Here is a 19,878-nt window from a genome sequence, read left to right as displayed (position 1 = left end):
GCGCTCAGGGGCGCGTGCTTTGCAGCTCTTATGTGGTTCTCTTGGTTTACAGTACTCATATATTTCTCTCTCTTCTCTTTGCATCTGTTTGCTGAAAGCCTTGCGCTGTCGGAGTTATTGCTTGGAGAGTTGAGGAGGAGGGGAGGAGGGAGTGGGGGGGTGGGTGTCTACCGGGGCCTACCGGCGCTCAGGGGCGCGTGCTTTGCAGCTCTTATGTGGTTCTCTTGGTTACCGGTGCGCGCGGAGCCAGAGCGCCTCCGGTGTCTCGACCAGAGTTAAGGGGTGGGAGGGTAAAAAAAAAAAAAAAAAAAGAACTAGAAGAGACGAGTTTGTTCATGTTGGGAGTGGAGACAGAAAGAAAGTCTTGACTTTTTTAAGAAAATTGTTTTTTTCTCCCCAAATTCCCTCAAATTGTGCGCATTTACGCACAACTCCACTTTGAACTGAATAAGAATCAGTTTTACATTAAAGAATCTTCTTAACCAAATTGTCTCTTTAGGCATAAATGTGTTTCCTGTTTGTTTGCTTTTTCCACTCCAGTGGCTCCACGCAGAATTAAATAATGACCTAAGTGTTCCAAATCAGCCTTAATTAAATAATGATTATGCATTGCTTATTTACCCTGGTTTGTCTTTCTGTTTAGTTTAATTCTAAATATTTTCAAATAATATATCTTGCAGTAAATAAAAACACAATCCTGATTTTTTTTATTTTTTTTTAAAGCGAGTTTGATGAACTGCCAGATTTCTTCTTTAAAATGGTTGATGTTCTAAAAGATGAAAAAGTTTTGGGCACTTTTCGGTTTTGGAGTCGATGATAAGAGTTTGGTTTGGTCCATAAGTATTTGGAGACGGAATGGTCACAGAACTTGGCCGTATCAGTGATTTTCTATGTGTGTGTGTGTGTGTGCGTGTGTAAAGAGAGTGAGTGTGTGCGCGGGTTACACCGAGGCGCGTGTGACAGAAAGGGGGCGCTCTGTGTCTTGAAATCCACCCTCCTCCGTGCGCTCTCCTCCAGTTGAGAGAGGAGCTGGAGACGCACCGAGCGCAGGAGCTCGCCTGGTTTAACTTGCAGGTCCGACTCTACCCCCTCCAAAAAAAAAAAAAAAAAAAAAAAAAAAAAAAAAAGAAAGAAAAGAAAAATAGATCCCAGATTTGTCTCTTCTTCTGGGTGAACGTTGAGCCGGTTCGATCACACGCGCATGGGAAGTGATGGTCCGGACGCGCTGGCGCAGCCTGCTTTTCTAAAAGTTCTCACTTTTGTAGGTTTGTAGATTTGTTTGGTGGGGAGTTGTTCTGTTCTTTGTAAATCCATATGTTAGTGCGCAAAAACCTGCATGATAATATTAATAACTGAGCGCGTTTTCTTGCGTTAGAATGAAACCTGTCGCCCACGAGTGCAAGTTGTGAAATGAGCGCATGATCTTCAGTTGTGGTTCTTAACATTTTGTCTTCTTTCTCGCGGTGATTCAGTGTCTCACATCATTGCATAATGTTTACATATTGGACAAAAACCTGTAGACATTCGTCCTAAATTGTTTTTAAGGGAATTTGCATGATTTTATGTTGTAATTTAACACATCTGGAGCGAGGCGCGCATCATCTTTCATCTTTTTCTGCATCTGATTTTTTTTATTAAACAGTGGCACGTTTTAAACTTAAAAACAAGCTTCCCGATGTGTTTAAATTGCGCAAATAAACTTTATCCCGAACCCTACTTTTAAAAAAAAAAAAGTTAAAATTTGTTGAATAAAGTAAAGTTAAGATTGTGAGGGACTGGAGGAAAGGGTTGCCCCCCTTTTCATCCGGTTTCCAGCAGCTGTCTATCCCATCCTTACACATCTGTCCCCTCTTCTCCTCCTTTCCAGCAGGCATAGGTTCGGAAGAGCGCGCCCAGACGAGCTCGGAGTCCCGGAGATCTGATCCCGAGTCCTCCCAGCTCCAGGAGTCCTGGCTCGGCCGCAGCCACGCCACCCCTAAACCCCGGATACCCAGCACCATTCAGCGCGAGGCTCTCTCACCAGGTACTCTTTCTTTCATTCTTTTCTTTCTTTTCATTTCTTTCTTTCTCATTTCTTTCATTCCTTTCTTTCTTTCTTTACTTCTCTCAGCTGATGCTTGGATCTCAGTCTTTTGTGCTGTTTTTGATGCCAGCTGTTTGACAAGAACACGAAAATGAAATTGTCAAAGTGCACCGCAGCTCTGAAAAGTCTGTTTAGAGGCCAAATTGTGGAGTTTAAATCAAGTTCAAACATATGCAGTCGATGGTTTAGTCATTTTGCCCCCAACGAAATGCAGATTTTGCTGTTTTGGTGCTTGTTCACTCTGTAGCTGGCAACCTTTTTCACACTTCTAAAATTTTCCAGACTAAATCTGGACTAATGTTAGTGTATTTTTCAGTCCCACACGATTTTATTTCAATGAATTCAGCCATCAAAGCCCTCAAACTGTTGATTTGTGTTATTCTCTGCAACATGTCACAGCTGCTTCGTGTGTTGTTCGTGTGAGAGGCCACTTAGTTCAAACATTATTTTCCCCATATTCAAATAAGTTTTTTTTCCCCATTCCTCATGTCTTCATCTTCATGTTTTCATTTTGTTAGATCTATGGCATTCTGACAATGAGCAGGCGCACTCAGTTATTGGAACAGCTGCAGTTTGTCCAGTTGAAATGCACACCTCGAGGTTAGAGACTGTTTCCTTTCGCCTCACTGTGCTGCACCTCCTCTCTGCTTGTCTGTCTCTTCCTGCTTGCACGCACGCACACACACACACACGCTGAAACACTCACATTCAGAACAGAAGTGGTGCTGGAGACTGAAGGGGTCATAAAACTCATCTGAGGTGTATTTTTGTGAACATTGGGTGTGTGTTGAGTGAAGGAGGCACAAGGTGAGACTATGACAGAAGTGGTTTTACAGGTTCTTTTTAGGATGAGGGTACATGTTATTAACAGAATGAGCACATACAGGTCTGTGTTGACATCTTGAACATCATTGTGAGGAAAATGTGTGTCTGTGCGCTCTTCAAAGCCTTCTTCACTAATCTGACTCCCGCGGACGAACATTAAAATGTTTCATGTTAACATTTCTCTCTTCGTCTTTCTCTTTCCTGCAGGCAAAGTCAGCTTAAACACCCTATTTAAAGTTATACCCTCCTGACAAGTTAATGAGCTGCTGTGAGGGTGTGTTTCTATGACAGGTGCCGAGATCCTTTAAAGCACACTCACACTGTAACCCGGACTTTATGGGGTTTGGCCTACTGACACAACACACAGCCACAAAGTTCACCACTGCGCCCTCATCTTATCAGTTGTGTGCATTTTTTTCCTCTTCATTTTTGCATGCTTTAAAATTATTTAGCACAGAAAAGAGAGGCCCCATGACACCCATAATGCTCCATGTGTGTTTTTCCACGTGGGTTGAAGAGCTGGTCACTTGCAGAAGAAGTAAAGGGGAAAGAAATGACGTGAAGTAGAGGTTGACTCATATCCTTAATTTAATCTTGGCACGTTGCCACTGATAACTAGCTGTCATAATTGAAAAATGTGAGGTCAATATTTTTAACTTAGCTTGCGTGAGGAAAAATGTACTAAGTATATAGAGATTTCTTATAAAATAATCATCCTTTTCTACCGTTTTGCTTCTTATGCAATTAAAATAATAACAATGAATGCAATGACAAAATTAATGCATATTTCTATGTAATTATTCTAATCATTTTTGTTTTACTTGACACCTCAGCTATTATTTTTATTCAAGTTTGTTTTGTTTTTTTACAAATAGATGACATAAATACATATATATGTAATAAAATCAACACAACCAAGAACAGAAAATAAACAGGTAACAAATATGCTGGATAAACACACAACTACATGAATATAAATAAATACCAATATACCAAAATCTACAGTATAGAACAGAAGCCTTTTTCTACATTTATAATATAATTACGTCATAGAGGCCAAGAAGTTTAGGTCACTTTTGTGCGCCTGCGCAATGAGTCACGTTCGTTAATGAGACAAACGTAACTTTCCTGGCTGTTTTTTAAAGTGAAGGCTATTCTATTTTTAATCTTAATCCTGTTTTTTGAAGTTATTAACCTTTTGGAGAGGAGGTGGAAAAACGATTGTGCTTATCGGTTTACTTAACTTTTGCTGAAAACTGAAGTCAAATTGGCTTGATGTCCTGGCCGAGCGTTGACGGAGTGAGTCCGCTTGGATGGAGGTATGTCAGGGTGCCCAAACAACAGATGTGGACAGATGTTCCGTATCTGAGTGGCGGGGAGGGAAAAGATATCACGGCGGAGTGCCTGTGGCTGTTGGGAGTCGGTGTTTGGAGGGGTTTTTTTGCTCAGGAGCGACGAGCGAACGGCTGAAAAGCTCTCGTCAGAGCTAGCTTGTTACAAATTGCCCGCGCGCACCTTCAACGCGCGGCAGGAGCGCGCGCAGAACGCAGGTGTCGCGTGAGAAGAAAACATGGCGTCTTGTTGCTGTGACAGTGGCAGCTTAAATCAGAGCGGATAGACCTGCTGGAGTTTGAGTCAGTGAGGAAATCGTCTGTGCGTGTATGGGAAGGTTAGCGTCCACCATTTGTATGTTATTTCATCTACTTTGCCGTCATCAGACTCACATAAAACACAAACACACTAAAACCAAACTAACAAAAATCAACCTTGTTTGAAGTTTACACTTAGTTTCTAACGCCAAGTGCAAGAAATATGAGTGGGGGAAAAATTCAACGCTTGTAAGAAACTTTGAAAGGTGCATTTTCATAAGACCTGTCATCTTTGACTCATTGAAAGATAGTGGGAAATGATAATAAGAAAAAACTGCCTGTTCCAATAGAGCTGCAGGAATCTTTAGTCGTTTTGTGTGTTTGGCCTGCGTGTGTGGCTTGATCCTGTAGTTTTCCTTTTGTTTTAATTTAAGTCCCATTCCTCAGTTTACCTGTTGTGTTTAACTGCTATAGCAGTAAATTATATTTTCTGCCTAACGGTTGTTATTTTAGGCCACAAATGTGTTGACTAACACTATAAAAGATGCTTCTTGAATGGAAAGTCTCAGTCAGCTCTGACGTGTCTGTGCTGTGTGTCCTGCAGACATGCCCTGTGTGCAGGCTCAGTATGGGCCCGCCCCTCCAGGCTCAGCTTACTCTGGCCAGTCCTTCAGTTACCAGAGCGACAGCTACAGCTCTGACCTCATGACCCCGGACTACACCAAGCTGGACCTGGGAGGGGGCGAGATTTCAGCCGCCGCCACCACCTCCCTTCCCAGCTTCAACGTCTTCGTGGAGGGGAGCTATGAGCCCAAGTCCTCCTGCCTCTTCCAGATGCCCTCGCACAGACCCACCATCAAAAAGGAGGAGGAGAGCTACCCAACTACACCGCCACTGGAGGCTATGTCCTCCTCTGCAATGTACTTTAAGCAGTCCCCCTCTTCCCCTCCCACCACCCCATCCCTGCCACCGCAGCATGGCACCTCCTTCCTTTGGGACGAGCACTCCTTGGCCCCTCCATCGCACCCTCACTCCCTGGGCTCGGGCCTGGAAACAGGTGCCCTCAAATCTCCACGCTTTCAGCACTTTTACCAGCACTCTCCACCTCACAGCGGTGGCAACGTTGGTGGTTATGAGAGCCTTGGAGGAGGGATGGTCCGTACCTCTTCTTCGTCCTCTTCTTCGCCATCAGTGTCCCACTCTCACGGTCCACCTCTGGACCAGCCCATGTACCAGCTGCACCGTGGGGCCGGGGGCAGCAGCCTTGCCTTCCGCTCCCTGGCTCTTGGGCCTTGTGGGCCTCTCCTAGGAGACAGTCTGCCCTCACCTCCTCCTCGTGGCCCTCAAGGAGAAGGAACCTGTGCGGTGTGTGGGGACAACGCAGCCTGCCAGCACTACGGCGTACGCACCTGTGAGGGCTGCAAGGGCTTTTTCAAGGTAAAAAATTACAATAATTGCATTTTTCAGTATCTTTGAAATAATCTGAATTTAAATAAGGTACGCCAGTTTGACCTTTTTTGTAAATGCTTTTTACAGTATCAGCACAAGTTTCTCACTATACAATACACTCATTATAAATCAACTTAATATGTGAAATAGGATTTCTGAAATGGGGCTTATGTAAAAAGTATATAAACAATTAATATCTTACCTGTTGTAGATAGGCCTTTGTATGACCTCAGTTCAAGAGAAATACTGGTAATTTAATTCTGATCGGATCAATGAGCTAACAAAGTAAGGTTTTGCAAAGTAAGATTGGACATGACACACAGTTGACTGATTGATTGATGAGCCGCATGATCGGCATGGATTTTTTTTATTTAAAACAAATTATTTTAAATTATTTAGCACCTGCTATACCTTTATACAGGCCCACACTGCAGGATAAGCTTCTTCCTGCAGCTGATCTCCGTCCAGAGCAGAGAAGTGGGCGTGGCCGAGAGCACTTGCAGGTGGCACAGAGCAGCTGGGGCAGAGCTGAAATCATGACATTCTGAGCTCTTTTAGAGCATTTAGAGTTTAGAAACATTGTTTAGAATATTGCAAGAGTGTGGGAAGTGTTTAAAACGCCTCAATATACAGTATATATATATATATATATATATATATATATATATATATATATACTAAAATAAACTACTACTTACTACTTGTACCCCTACTTCGTGGTTTTTCACTTATCGTGGGGCTTCAGAGTATGGATTTCCCACGATAAACGAGGGACTACTGTACTGTCATCTTGAAACTCACCTAGTTTATGCTATTTTATTCAAATTTTTGTCAAATTTTCATTACAGGGTTATTTACATAGAATTATTTATCTATTTGTTAGCATAAATAGTGGCAGCAGCAGTTAGCTGTAGCACTTTTGGTAAATATCAGGATATTTCCGTTAGAATAATCATGTAATGAAACCAATGGAAGTGTAATGGTCTGTAAAGGTCTATAAAATAGCGTTTGTGTAAACTGTTATAAAACCTTGAGAATTGAGTGGTTTTAAGACAGTAGACATTTGATTTGAGCTTTGATTAGTTGTTAGGTCAGTGGATTAATTTTTAAACTTTACCTCTCTGAATTTTTATTTTAAGTTATCTTTATCAGGTAAGATATTAATGGCTCATAACCTTTCCACATAACTTCCTTTAAAAAAAAATCTGAACAATCCATTTAGGAAATTAACTACAGTAGTATAATTGTGAATTTGCTTCAAACAACATCATTGGAAACTATCTTGTTGCATTTGCCAAGTTACCACTCGACACCTTTCTCTGCACTCTTTACATCGTCTAGTGTCATTTCAAAAGCAAAACACCCACAAGGGTCATCTCCCCCCGTAACCAAGTGGGCAAAGTGTTTTCACTGTTCGTGTGTGCGCAGACTGTGTTAAGTGAGAGCATATAGGACGATTATAACAACTCATATTCTCTCTCTGAGTGCCATGCTTGCTGCTGAGCCACTTAGTAATAAAGTTCAAGGAGTGTGCAGTGGAAAAGGACGCCTCCTTCAAATCAAAATTTCTTTTCAGTTTGTTTGTAATCTATCAGTCACCACAAAATTGACCGCCATTCACTGACACAACACCATGACCATTATGAGTCAGTTTCAAATTTGGCTCCTCGTATATTCAGTAATAGAGTTTTCAGCTTTCTGGTTTACATCCCATGTTACCGCACATGTGCTAACACACTCAATACAGTTCAGCATCACCAAAAGGAAGTTTTCTGTCACACCTATTTTTTTTTGGTTTTCTATATGCAGACTTTCAAACTCTGACAGGAGCTGTTATCGATGTTTGTGGTGGTGTGTGAAACTCCAGTGAAGCCATGCTAAAAGCAGATGGAGTCATTTCAGTGCGCAGTTGCTGATTTATACATTTGTACAGTCACGCTTATTAAGCTTTTTACTGCTAGCTCGAGACAAGAGAGGGAAAATTAAGTGACAGCAAGACAAGAGGGGCAAACAGGGGTAATTGAATAATGCCTCTGGTAGGTGGAAACGAATTATCCTTCTTTCCAATTAGTTTCACAATTTGTTTTTATTTAGTAATTAATGAAAACAGTGTCTGGTGACAGTGGGTGTCAGGCTCTGTGCTGCTCGCTGCAGCACTCTGCAGCCACAAAGTCTGTCAAACCTCGCCAGGTTTCCTTTACATGCAGATGCAACCACGCACACATATGCATGCAACCACATTTATAGAAAAATATATATGTGCAGAATTCTTCACATATATGTGCTGAATTTTCTGTTTGTTCCAACGTGAATCCATGCAATGTCAGACTGAAAAACCATTTCACCCACCTGCGTCTCTTCATACATTCTCAGGCACATTACCTTCATTATATTGATGGTCTTGTTGAAAATACTTCCCTGATTGTATTTAATCATCGCTGAATAACTATTACACATTAAACCCATGGTCCAGGCTTGCTGTAAGTTATTGTTATTTCATTAATACAATTTGAAGCACATCTTCCACTGAATTAATTACAGCTGCTAAACAAGCCATTTCCCCCCTTTTTTTCCATTTCTGGTTGAATAATGTGTACTTTCCACTGGTTTTCATTAATGGAGTTGAGTCTATTTAGAATTTGAATATTCGGTAATAAAAATCGTACATTATGTTGGAAACAAAAAGAGCATAAATGGAAATGTTGAACAAACCAGTGAGTTATCGCTGAGATTTTTTTTTAGAAAAACACACTGTCAGCTTTGCTCAGTTCTTTTTTTTTCTTTTTACATTGCTTGTAATGCATGTTAGTCATGGTCTAGTGTCAGAAAGTGCTGAAAAAAGAATAAAATACAATTTTTTTGGCACATTTGTTTTAAAATTCAGCAGTAATAAATGTTAAATAACTGCATCCACAGAAATAGCATTTGTGAAAGCAAATGGCTCAGCACTTTCAATCAAGCTGTAAAACTCAAAACGATGAAATCAGTTCACTTTTTCCACTTTATACCACTTGTTTTGTAGGTGCTCAGCAAACTGAAGCAGTAGAGGGGACTGGTTTTGAATGGAAGGGGACATTTTTTTTCCTACCGGGCTTTAATTTAAACCAAACATGTTGAGTCCATGAGTCAAGGATCTACGTCTGCAAGCCTCCATCGAGCCACCACAACATGTGCCTCCATCTCATTTGTGAATTTAGTGCACATAACTCACACCCCAATTGCGACTCTCAACATGAACATTTCAGCTGGACTTTTTTTCTGTCAAGTTGAGTTTTTTTTTTAATTCTCCAGAGTGTTGTCAGGGTCACAATTTTTTTGGTGTCGTACAGAAATTAAATATAGAGTTTCAGAGGAATTTGGTATAAACTTGACAGTAAGTCTCAAAACTTACAATATATTCTCCTTTTTGGCCATTCATATGCACAGGCACGCAGTGGTCCTGAATAAATGAGTGTAATCAGTGTGAGATCATTTGTTCACATACATATTTACAGGCAGCATATTGATTTCAGAGTCTTGCAGTACTTTTTTCTGCTATGTTGCATATTTTGCTGAGATGCTCATGCTCTATACAGGAAGTAAAGTCACAAGAGCACTAGGCATACGGTACTCACACACAATACATTCATAGTTGTAGATAAAGAAAGTAAAGACAGCAGGAGATATAGCGGAGGTTAATTTATCAAAACCTTAACTGATCTTTGAAAAGTCGAGCTCTTTCTGGAAGCAGCTGTCTTGTAAAACAAGTCCTGTGTGTGTGTTTGTACGAAAGAGAAGACTTTTATTCACATTCACACAGGCCTTACACACTACTTTAGAAAAACGAACTTAAAGACAAAAAAGGAATAACTAATTAATGACGATGACTAGATGACTAATTAATAAGGCTAACTTTAAAAATTAGGGATGCACGATATTGGATTTTTGGCCGAGATGCCGATATTTTAAAACTTATTTGGCCAATAACCGATACCGATATTTTTTATATACGTTCCTTTGTCAGTATATAATATAATATTATTTATTATATTATTTAGGCTTATTTGCTACAAAAAATGTGTAACAGCTGTAAGAGCTGGTGACATATATTCAGTAACAGCCATATGATATATATAGCACTTCAACTTATATTAAATGAAAAGTGCTAAATGTTATTTATTAACATTAGTCACCTGCGATGCTGTCTCACTTGTGGAGGCTTGTTCCAGGTTCCTAGCTGCAGTGTGGGATCCTCTGCTCTGTTGTGCATGAAGGACAGCCTTTTTAAGGTCAAAGTTTTTGTCTATCCATTGTGCCGTAAGACTAGTCATGCTAACGACGCCAACACTTGACATCCAAATGTCTGTGGTAAAACTCACTCAAGTGCTATCGGCTATTAGCTTCTCAATGATGTCGGAAATGACGGCTTGTAACACGGGTCAGGTTACGTCAGAAAAATATCTCTGACTGGGGACGATGTAGCGAGGCTCAACGTAGTCCATAAATCTTCGGAATCTGACATCCTCAATAAAAAAAACTTCCACACCGCCGACATTTTGACTTCTTCCTCTCCACCATGATCAGATCAGGTAGGTGTGCGTGATGTCATCACGTTGTGCTGGCGCTGCAGGCGTCCTTGTCACTGGACTGTCATACAAAAACAGCGGCTTTTATATCGGTGAGTTATTTTGATGAAATGGCCGATGTCCAATATTTAACTTTAACGCTAATATTGGCTGATACCGATACCATGCCGATAATATCGTACATCCTTATTAAAAACAGAACTTTTGTAACAGAGACTTGTCAAGACTCAAGTTTATGTCTTCAGACTTTGTGCTGAGCTTCCAGCAGACTGCTTGTAAAGATGTACGTATAATTGTTGACATGCTTAAACTGTGTGTCAATCAGCTGTAAGCCGCATTAATAGCCATAACTAACTTATCACTGATTGTGTGTGTCCCTGGCTATTAAAAACATGAGAGGAAGAAGAGGTTCATGGCGATCTGTGGTACCATAGCAACGCCTCTTATCCAGCACTGGCGCCCATTTAGCTTCAGTTCCGTGCTCACGCCGGAGCATATGGAATAATTGGTGTGTTATTGGTCTCCCGGGGGGCACAGGCATGTGTGGCACGAGGGGTTCCTAATTGGATTTATTTGTTTTGATGTGTTTTAGTGGCGTTGAAGAAAATAGAAAATAATAATAATAAAAAGAGGGGAAGGTTGGGGTAGTTTCAGTGTGCTCTGTTATTAGTTTGTTTATACAGTTTGTTTGTGGGGCTGCCTGAGTAGATTACTGGATTTACAGTTGTTGTTTTCACTTTGCCAGTTTGCTTTATTGTAGCAAGATGTAGGTTTAAAGTATATTAATGTCACTGTGTGAGGATTTGGTGACAGTTAAGGTAAAATGAAGGGCACCCCGAGCATGTTGAGATGCATGGCATGATGGTGTGAATCTGTCTTTATTGTCAGTGTATCTGTTTTGTTGTAACATATTTGCACCCTAGGCATTCTTTTTTTTTTTTTAAGAGACTTAATGAGATTTAATGATCTTGCAAAATATGGCCCAGCAGGCTTTACTGACAGTTACACAAAGACTGATAGGTGTGTGGTTTGTTTGGAGCAGTAAGTGAGGGCTTTAAATATCAGCTTTAGATGTGGTCACACAGCACTTGTGGTGGTTAAATCCATAAAAAGTCAATAATAAGTTCCTCTACATTGGGAAGCCACTCTTTCATCTTCATACACAACTTCCTGACATGAGCGCGTGCATGGATATCACATGTTTGATGCACACACACAGATTGCCTTTTATCCATAAGGTGCATTTTTTTTTATATTATTTTAATAAGGTCAGTAATAATCGCGCAGGTCAGCCAAGTAGAGAACAGCCCCCGCGGGGCCCATCCAGATAGACGTGAGGCCCTGAAGGTACCACAAGCTGACTTGACCTGCAGGCTTCAGACTGTCTGATCACGCAGCTCGTGTGGCCTGCTCTCTCTCTCCCCCCTTCTCTCCAACCTTCTTCATCTCGGGGGACCCTGGATCGGCCGGCATGCGCTTCCCCCCTCCCACCCCCCACCCGTCACTGTCATTGCATGGCTCTAATAAAATTGTCCCTCCTGCAGGCAAGGCTTGTTGTTGGGGGGAGTGGAATTAATTTTATCTAATTACACTGATGTCACCGTCGCCTATCAGCACGTAATTAAAATCTGACCTGCGAGCTCCGTACTTCGGCTCTTTGATAAGGGGAGAAAAAATTAAATTAAGCAAATCAAATATTAGGTGTTGATTGTGTTTGGAGGCTGATGATCATCGGGATGCTCGTGTGTGTGTGCGTTTTGTTTCTGCAGCGCACCGTGCAGAAAAATGCCAAGTATGTGTGCCTGGCCAGCAAGAACTGTCCTGTGGACAAGAGGAGACGCAACCGCTGCCAGTACTGCCGCTTTCAAAAGTGCCTGAGTGTGGGCATGGTGAAGGAAGGTAAGAAAAATCACACCTGATACCAGCTGGGGACACATCATCATCCAGCTTATGAGTTGTTGTTTTTTTCTTATCTGTGCTTAAAAGGCGAGCAACGATCACAACACATAGACACATGCAGTGACATATCCTCTCTATCCTGAAGTCTTCAGCGTCTATTAAAGCTATAAAAGAAACCGAGTCTAAGCAGACCATCAGAATCACTCATTTTCACTCCCTCCATCTCTTTATGGCAGCAGTGTTTTGCTCATGTGGAGAATTGGAGTGACATTCATTTTGCCCTCATTTCTCTGAGGTTTCTCACCTGTCTCACATGTCCTGTAATGCCCCCACCTACATTCACAAACCACATGTATGCAAATAAACCCACACAGCTCACAGGCCTCAGTGCCTGCAGAGCAGCTCCACTGCCATCTGCTGGCTTGCAGCTTCCTGTGTTGGAGAGCGCCTGAAGAGTATGTACAGTAATATCAAGTTGATAAGTTGGGAAATAAAATGTCAGGTAGCTTGCAGCACTAATATCAACTAATGAACTCACTTTTTCTTTTTGTCTTCTGTCGTTCTCTTCTTCACAGTGGTACGTACAGATAGCTTGAAGGGCCGCAGAGGCCGCCTGCCCTCCAAACCAAAGAGCCCCTTGCAGACAGAGGCGTCTCCCCCTTCTCCACCCCTCAGTCTGCTCTCTGCTCTCCTCAGGGCTTATTCCCACTGCACACCCCGAGAGCTTGACTACAGCCAGGTACCCCCCCTCTAACTCTCAACGTATTAGATAACTGCATGTGTTTGTTGAGAAATGTGCCTTGTGCAAGTTATGTCTCTATCTGTGGTCAAACAGTTCACCGCCGCCGACCCTCCCTCCTCCTCCTCTGACGCAGAGCACATCCAGCTCTTCTACAGGCTTCTCACCATCTCGATGGAGACCACAAAATGCTGGGCTGACTGGTTGCCCGGCTTCTCCGAACTTCAGCGGGACGATCAGAACCTGCTCATAGATTCAGCTTTTTTGGAGTTGTTTGTCCTGCGATTGGCTCACAGGTAAGGTGCCAACAGTTTAAACACAAAATTACGCTCGTCTTCTTTTCAGTCTTTTCCTTTGGCACCTCACGCCGCTGATGGGAACAAAAGACATCCTGTATCCTTGAGTGATAAATTACAGTGTGTAAATGGGCTGGCAAAGCTGTGCGCTGCTGTGTTGGTGTATCTCCAGAGTGGGAAGAGTGCAGCTGAGTAATCGCCATATGAACCAAATTATGAATGGAGTCTTTAGCTATGACAGCAGCTCCACCCACAGAGTTCCGCTCCGCTCGTCTGATATCTGACGCACAGAGGGCTTTGTGTGCGTCCTGCAAGCTAAAAACTGTTCAAACTTTGTGAGCTGACAGGACTGATTCCATCTAAAGTCCAGTCAGCTGAGACTGGAAAAAGGGGGTTGTTATGGAAGGTACATTCAGTTCAGCTGACTGGAATAAGAAGAACACCAATCTGTGTTTGTTCGAGAACGTGGGCGCCTCACTCGTGCCATTATGGCTCTTCCCTGCCTCAGAATTACCCAGGGTTACCGCTCTGCTCTTGTTCGGCATGCCGCTAGTTAAATTTATGGGTTGGAGGGAAGGAGGGGGGTCACTCTACAAGCTCATCCTTTTGTCTGAGCTGTTGTCTAGGGCAGAGGACCAATGCAGTGAGACGCACAAGCGCACTTAGTCACACTCACTGATGGTGTAGAACTTTTTCTTCTCCTCTTGGTGCAAAAGTCCAGGTGCAGGGTGGGTAGAGGATGGGTGGTGGCATCACAGTCCCAGCAGGAGAGGACGCTGACTCACGCTAAAGGGTGGACTCATAGGGGCAGGCACACACACATACATGCACACACACAGCTCCTGTTGCCATCAGCGAACTCCCACGAAAGGGTGGAAACAAGAGACAAACACAGCACTGTCTTGTACTTTCTGCTTCCTCCTTTTCATTGCATCGCCTATTGACCCTGCATTGAACCAGGATGCTTCGCAGACCCTTTCACAAGCGTGTGTCTGTGTGTGTGTGTGTGTGTGTGTGTGTGTGTGTGTGTTTGGTGTGCGTTGAACAAATTTGCTTCGCTCTTCTGGGTCGGCATTGCTGTAAGCAGCCTCGTCACCAAACCGTTTCTGTGGTTATCGGCTGATTACCGTAGCAACGGGGTAGTCAGGGGTGAGAGGAATGCGTGGCAGACATCCAGCTGTGCATGTGTGCATCTGCCTGCACGCTTGTCTGCCAACCTCTCTGTGTAGCTTTCGTCGTGTGTTATTATCAGGGATGGGCCCAATAGTGGATTGAAATAAAACTTAGTTGAATATCTGTTGGGTATGAACTTAATCACAACTCTGCAGATGTTGAGTCTAAGGAAAAACTCTTCAGGATTATTGAGTTTGCTTGTTTAGTCCTAGAGTGAAATTTGTTTTACTCGTGCTTGTTAACCAGATATCGTTTATATACACAAAACGCTTCTAAAAACACATCATCTGTTAAGTAGATTTCTGATTAAAGGTTCCTGTGGAGACGTTTCGGCAGCAGTTGATGGTGTGACGAGATTAGGCTGAAAACAAGTTTATTGTTCTTCCTATGTAAGGTTTGATGGGTGAATACAGTTTCTCCCCTGCCTTTTATTTTAAAGTTCACATAAAATTTAACTTCACACACGTAACACACACATCATGTAATGATGTGCACAATGTTACAAAAATAAACGTTTAAACATTCATCATTATTACTTGTTGTGCTAACCGTTTCTTGTTTTGGTTAGCTGTTGATAAGCGCGTATGCAATTAACATTATATATTTTACTATGCATGCTTGATTGGATGAATTATGTGCAGTGTCCTCCTTCATGTGTTCGACCAAATGTTTGTGGAGTACAAGCTGCAGTAAAAATAATTAGACACAAATGTTTCAGGATTTTACTCAAAGCTGCTAAACCAAAGTTTGTGCTGGTTGTAATTAGTGGCTCCCAGGTCTTTCCCCCTTTTTCCAATTTAATGAAAATTTACACAATAATCTGTTTCTTTTTCTCCCTTTTATTGTCCTGCGTCCTCCCATTTCACACAGTTCAACCTATTGCCTTCCTCTTTACAACCGAACTCCCCAGCTTTATTTATTGTTTAGCCCCCTTTCCCTCTTAGCTAAAAGTGGGATGTTGCGTGTCGTGAGTAAGTGATGGTTAAACACATCTGAGAAGCTTTTTCATTTCCTCATTAAAGCTTTGTGTTTCCACTGCCTGGAAACATTAAAGCTGCAGCAGTTTACCTATCTGCAAATACACACACACAGAGCGGCCCTCTGCCCTAACCCTTCACCCCACCCTACCACAAGGAAACAGGAATGTTTTAAATGCTGTAATTTTGGAAAACACAAGCCTAATCAGCTGCATGCCTGTGTTTGATGTGTGTTCAAAGTTCCAGGTTTTCGTTTTTTTATTTTTTTTATTGTAATTGCTTCCTTCTCCCAGTATCTCAAGCTATATTTACAATGCATGAGGGAAAATATCACTAATTTACTATGGAATAAAGGGCTAACAAATCCCATCTCTGTTTCTCAGGTCCATCCTGTCAGAGGATAAGCTAGTGTTCTGTAAAGGCTTGGTGCTGCACCGGTTCCAGTGCCTTCGCGGCTTTGGAGAGTGGCTAGACTCTATTCGCGACTTCTCCACTCACCTCCAGAGCTTAAACCTGGATGCCACTGCCTTCGCCTGCCTGTCCGCCCTCGTCCTGCTCACAGGTAAATAATTAAAATAAAATTGAAAAAAAACTGAAAAATAAAGGTACCAATTTGAAACCAAACAGCCATCTGTTTCTTTTGGATCACAACAATCAGACAAGCTGTTCTGAAGTAAATATGCTGTTGTTGTTGTTTTGTTGTAAAATGCTGTGCCTGTGGGTTTTCCTGAGCAGCAGTGATCAGCTGGTTCCATCCACTGCCGTCACACTCAAAGACACACACGTCCGTGCGTTTTCTCACGCACCTCTGCCTGAAACCAGAATCTGATACCCAGAAGCACCTGCTGCACCTGCCACACACCTGGTCCTCTAATCAGTGAAAAATTAAAGCTTTCTCCACGGGCGCTCATTAGGAACACAACAGACAATGCAACAATTGAATTGTTGGTAAAAACTCATTAGAACTGGAGCCCAGCATTGCGGAAGATGAGCCTCAATTATGCATTTCATTCTGTACTCCAGAGTGCAATAATGTCCAATCATAAAATCCCCCTCCCCCTACCTCCAGCTTCTGTAGCTCACTCTGCCCCCGCCACCTCCTCCTCCACCTTTTTTTTTTCTTTCCAAGCCCTCCCCTGTTTGCTATCTCTCTCTCTCTCTCACCCTCTCTCTGGGTGAGCACTTAACTCTGTTCCCGATCGACCAGCCCGACATGGGGCACGGCTCTGGAATGGCGTCTGCCGGCGTTCTCAGTGGCGCTCTGCCACCTCGGCAAAGCACATAGCGCACACAGGCCACGGCTGAGCCACCAGAGCCACCAGGCGATCGACCACTTCAGAGTGGCCTGTGCAGAAAGAAAGCATCGATCTGTCCCCAGGAGTCCATGCACAGGGAGAAAGAAGGAACCGAGGGAGAGCGCGGAAGAAAGACAGGGAAGCCAAAAAGTGTGCGAGAGGTCTGAAAGGCACGGTGGAAGGAGGGCTGGAGTAACACCGCAGCCGCAAACAGCCCAAACAAAAGGGTCACATAAACAAACAATAAATAAGCTTCCAATAATGGATACCTCAAAGTGAGGCTGGTCTTAGAGGCAGCCTCCCTGCAGCACAGCTTGTATGTGTACTTGTATATAAGTGTTTGAACGGGTGTGTGTGTAGTGGGGGGGGGGGGCACCCTGGTCTCTGCAGAATGAGTTAGTGTCACATTAAGTCTGATCCGAGTGCCACTGGAGTTGCTATGGGCAGCAGCGTGTGATTGTATGTGTGTGTGCGTGTGTGTGCCTAATTGAATTTGGCTGCTCAAAAGGCCAAATAATCAGCTAATCGTTGAGCACTGTTTTGTTTGTATTAGTGTCTCAAATTTGCAAGATGCAGGGCCCATTTGTGCATCTGTGTGCATTTATTTGAAGTATTTTGTGTGCAGTTTGAATGTACCGCATGTGGAAGGGATGTCAGTATACGCGTACATACATAGTGTGCAGGAGGCTTATTAGGTTAGGCTGTGTATTGATCTGTGGTGAATGAGACAGGTTAAGGCTGTTAAGAACATGAGCCATACAGGCTAATGAGGTTCAATTCAATATAAAACAAGATGTAGCTAATGTTATTTCAGCTGAATGAGCTCTGATCTGTGTATTTGTGTGGCTTTTTTTTCCCACTGACTTAATTTTTGCCATTTAATGAATTACTGTGCTAAGAACTCTGTCTCCACCCTTTCTTTCTGCAGACAAAATCCCTGGTCTGAAGGACGCGAAGCGGGTTGAGGACCTGCAAAATAAAGTCCTTTGTTGTCTCAGAGACCACCTGGGCTCCGGTTCTTCCTCGTCCTCATCTAAGGCCGCACCTCCTCTAAATCACGTTCTGGGATTAAGAGCCGAGCTCCGTTCTCAGAGGACCCAGGGCCTCCAACGAATCTTCTACCTGAAGCTGGAGGACCTCGTACCGCCTCCGCCGTCGATCGACAGATTCCTGGACACTGTGCCATACTGAGTTCTCAGGCTGAACACACTGAGGAAAAAACTTAAATTCTGTTCAGGCCTCCCCCCATCCTCCCCATAGGAGCATGCAAACACACCTGGAGGTGAGACTGAAGAAGGCTGAAAGCTCCTCGCTCAGTGGGACAACCAAACATTAAGCCTTGGACTCAAACAGACAACTGATAAAATCCTTTTCACTTGTATAAAAGACTGAAAAGCTTTACCACCTTTTTTTTTTGTTTGTTTGTTTGATCCTGCTGCAGTTTTCCCTCGTATGGGGCAGGATGATGAGGATGAGATGGACAACAGAAAAATAACTTAATATTGTCCTTCCTCCATCTGGGTGGCAGCTCATTTTGCAAAAAGACTACATTTATGAGTCCTCTATCTGTTTTGGCCTAGCTTATTCTGTATTTTCTTTTTTATTTTAAGTCATTTGGACCGACTTTTTTTTAAACTGTTGACGTCGATAAGACAAGCGTTACCTCCTGCTCGTAAGAGGAAGAGAGGCGTTTTCAAACTGAAAAGCAGTGAAATGTCAAAGGTCAAGCAGCGTAAGAACAGAAGGGCAGAAACATGTAAAAAGCAAACGTGTCGTAAACACGTGAAAATGACTGCTGAGGTGGAGCTCTTACTTACAAGTGCAATTTCTTAAGTTCTGTCCAACCGCAAGAACAACGAAGAAAAAAGGACGAGACTGACGAGGAGCAGTGGTCTAATTTCAAACTCTAAATTATTTGAATGCAAAGCTTTGTCCGGTGCTGTCCGCGGCCCAACGAGAGAGATCCAATCTCTGCGTGGCTTTCTGCAGCGGAGGAGAAACGGTGCACTAATCGATGACTGAGTCACCCTGACTTGAACTCTTTGTGTCGTTTTTATTAACTCGCTTTGAAATCATAGGTCGAGTACGACTGTGGAGACACAAACATGGGCAGAAATTGGCTTTTAAAGCACCTATACCCAGAGAAGGGCTTTAGAAGAAGACACACACCCTTCCTGCTCGCCTGAGGGATGGCGGCGACTCGAGGACGGTAGGAGGGTGCTCGACAAGACAGCTGCACATCCGAGAGGGGGAAACATTCCACATTTGTGATCTTTTTAATTCTTTTACATTTCTACCGTGAGAGTCTGCGCCCGTCGAGAGGTCAGGGTGCACGGTGCCGAGAGCGTCTGCAAACAGCTCGACCTGTGTTTGTGTCTCAGACTGCAGCTCTACGGGGATCTCCCCAGGCCACCCACCCACACCCTCACAGCAGCGGTTTTAAAATGAAAATAAAAGCAAATTATATAGATATAAATATAATATAAATATATAAATATAAAACTAATATTTTGAAGTGTTTTTAGCTTTTTCAAATATTGTGGTACGACTTGTGCGTTGTTGTTTTTCGTGTGTGTGTTTTTTGAAGAGAAACAAAAAAATGATAAAAAAAACTTGCTGTTTTTTTTTAATGTACTTTTTTGGTTTGAGTTTCCTGTTCAGTATATATAGATATATATATATATTTTTTTTTTCCTTTCTCTTTGGTTCACTGGATTTTCTGTTCAGCACTTTGAAATCATAAACTAGTTCTGATTATTCTGACGCACTGTGTCCTGTGTTTAATTACTCAAAATGAACCCTCACAAAACGCACAAATTTACATCCTGAGGCTTCCAAGCTGATTTCACGTACCATATTTTTTAGACTATAAGGCGCACTTACAATTTAAAATCCTTGAATTTTCTCAAAAATCGACAGTGAGCCTTATAATCCAGTGCGCCATATGTATTAATTCTGGTTGTGCTTACTGATCTTGAACTAATTTTA

At 42.7% G+C, this 19,878-nt stretch overlaps 1 protein-coding gene across 1 annotated transcript; it reads left to right on the top strand.

Moving 5' to 3' along the window:
• The first annotated feature begins 1,881 nt into the window (after nt 1-1,881).
• On the top strand, nt 1,882-18,141 carry nr4a3 (nuclear receptor subfamily 4, group A, member 3). The gene is made up of 8 exons (XM_037676310.1): nt 1,882-2,023; nt 2,602-2,683; nt 5,102-5,934; nt 12,281-12,410; nt 12,986-13,149; nt 13,246-13,445; nt 15,979-16,157; nt 17,819-18,141. The coding sequence occupies exons 2-8, from the start codon at nt 2,620-2,622 to the stop codon at nt 18,079-18,081; spliced, it is 1,833 nt and encodes a 610-aa protein (XP_037532238.1). The 5' UTR covers nt 1,882-2,023; nt 2,602-2,619; the 3' UTR covers nt 18,082-18,141.
• Nucleotides 18,142-19,878: the final 1,737 nt, after the last annotated feature.

Source organism: Nematolebias whitei, chromosome 5 (genome assembly GCF_014905685.2).
Source record: "Nematolebias whitei isolate Nwh7 chromosome 5, NemWhi1, whole genome shotgun sequence".
NCBI lineage: Eukaryota > Metazoa > Chordata > Actinopteri > Cyprinodontiformes > Rivulidae > Nematolebias > Nematolebias whitei.
Note: the sequence above shows the minus strand (reverse complement) of the source record. Positions and strands in the feature narration are given on the sequence as shown.

Excerpts from the sequence above, each read along its gene's own strand:
- nr4a3 (XM_037676310.1), top strand. The coding sequence starts at position 2,620 with ATGAGCAGGCGCACTCAGTTATTGGAACAGCTGCAGTTTGTCCAGTTG. Across the intron at positions 5,935-12,280 it reads GCTGCAAGGGCTTTTTCAAG|CGCACCGTGCAGAAAAATGC; the intron begins GTAAAAAATTAC and ends TTGTTTCTGCAG. Across the intron at positions 16,158-17,818 it reads CGCCCTCGTCCTGCTCACAG|ACAAAATCCCTGGTCTGAAG; the intron begins GTAAATAATTAA and ends TTCTTTCTGCAG.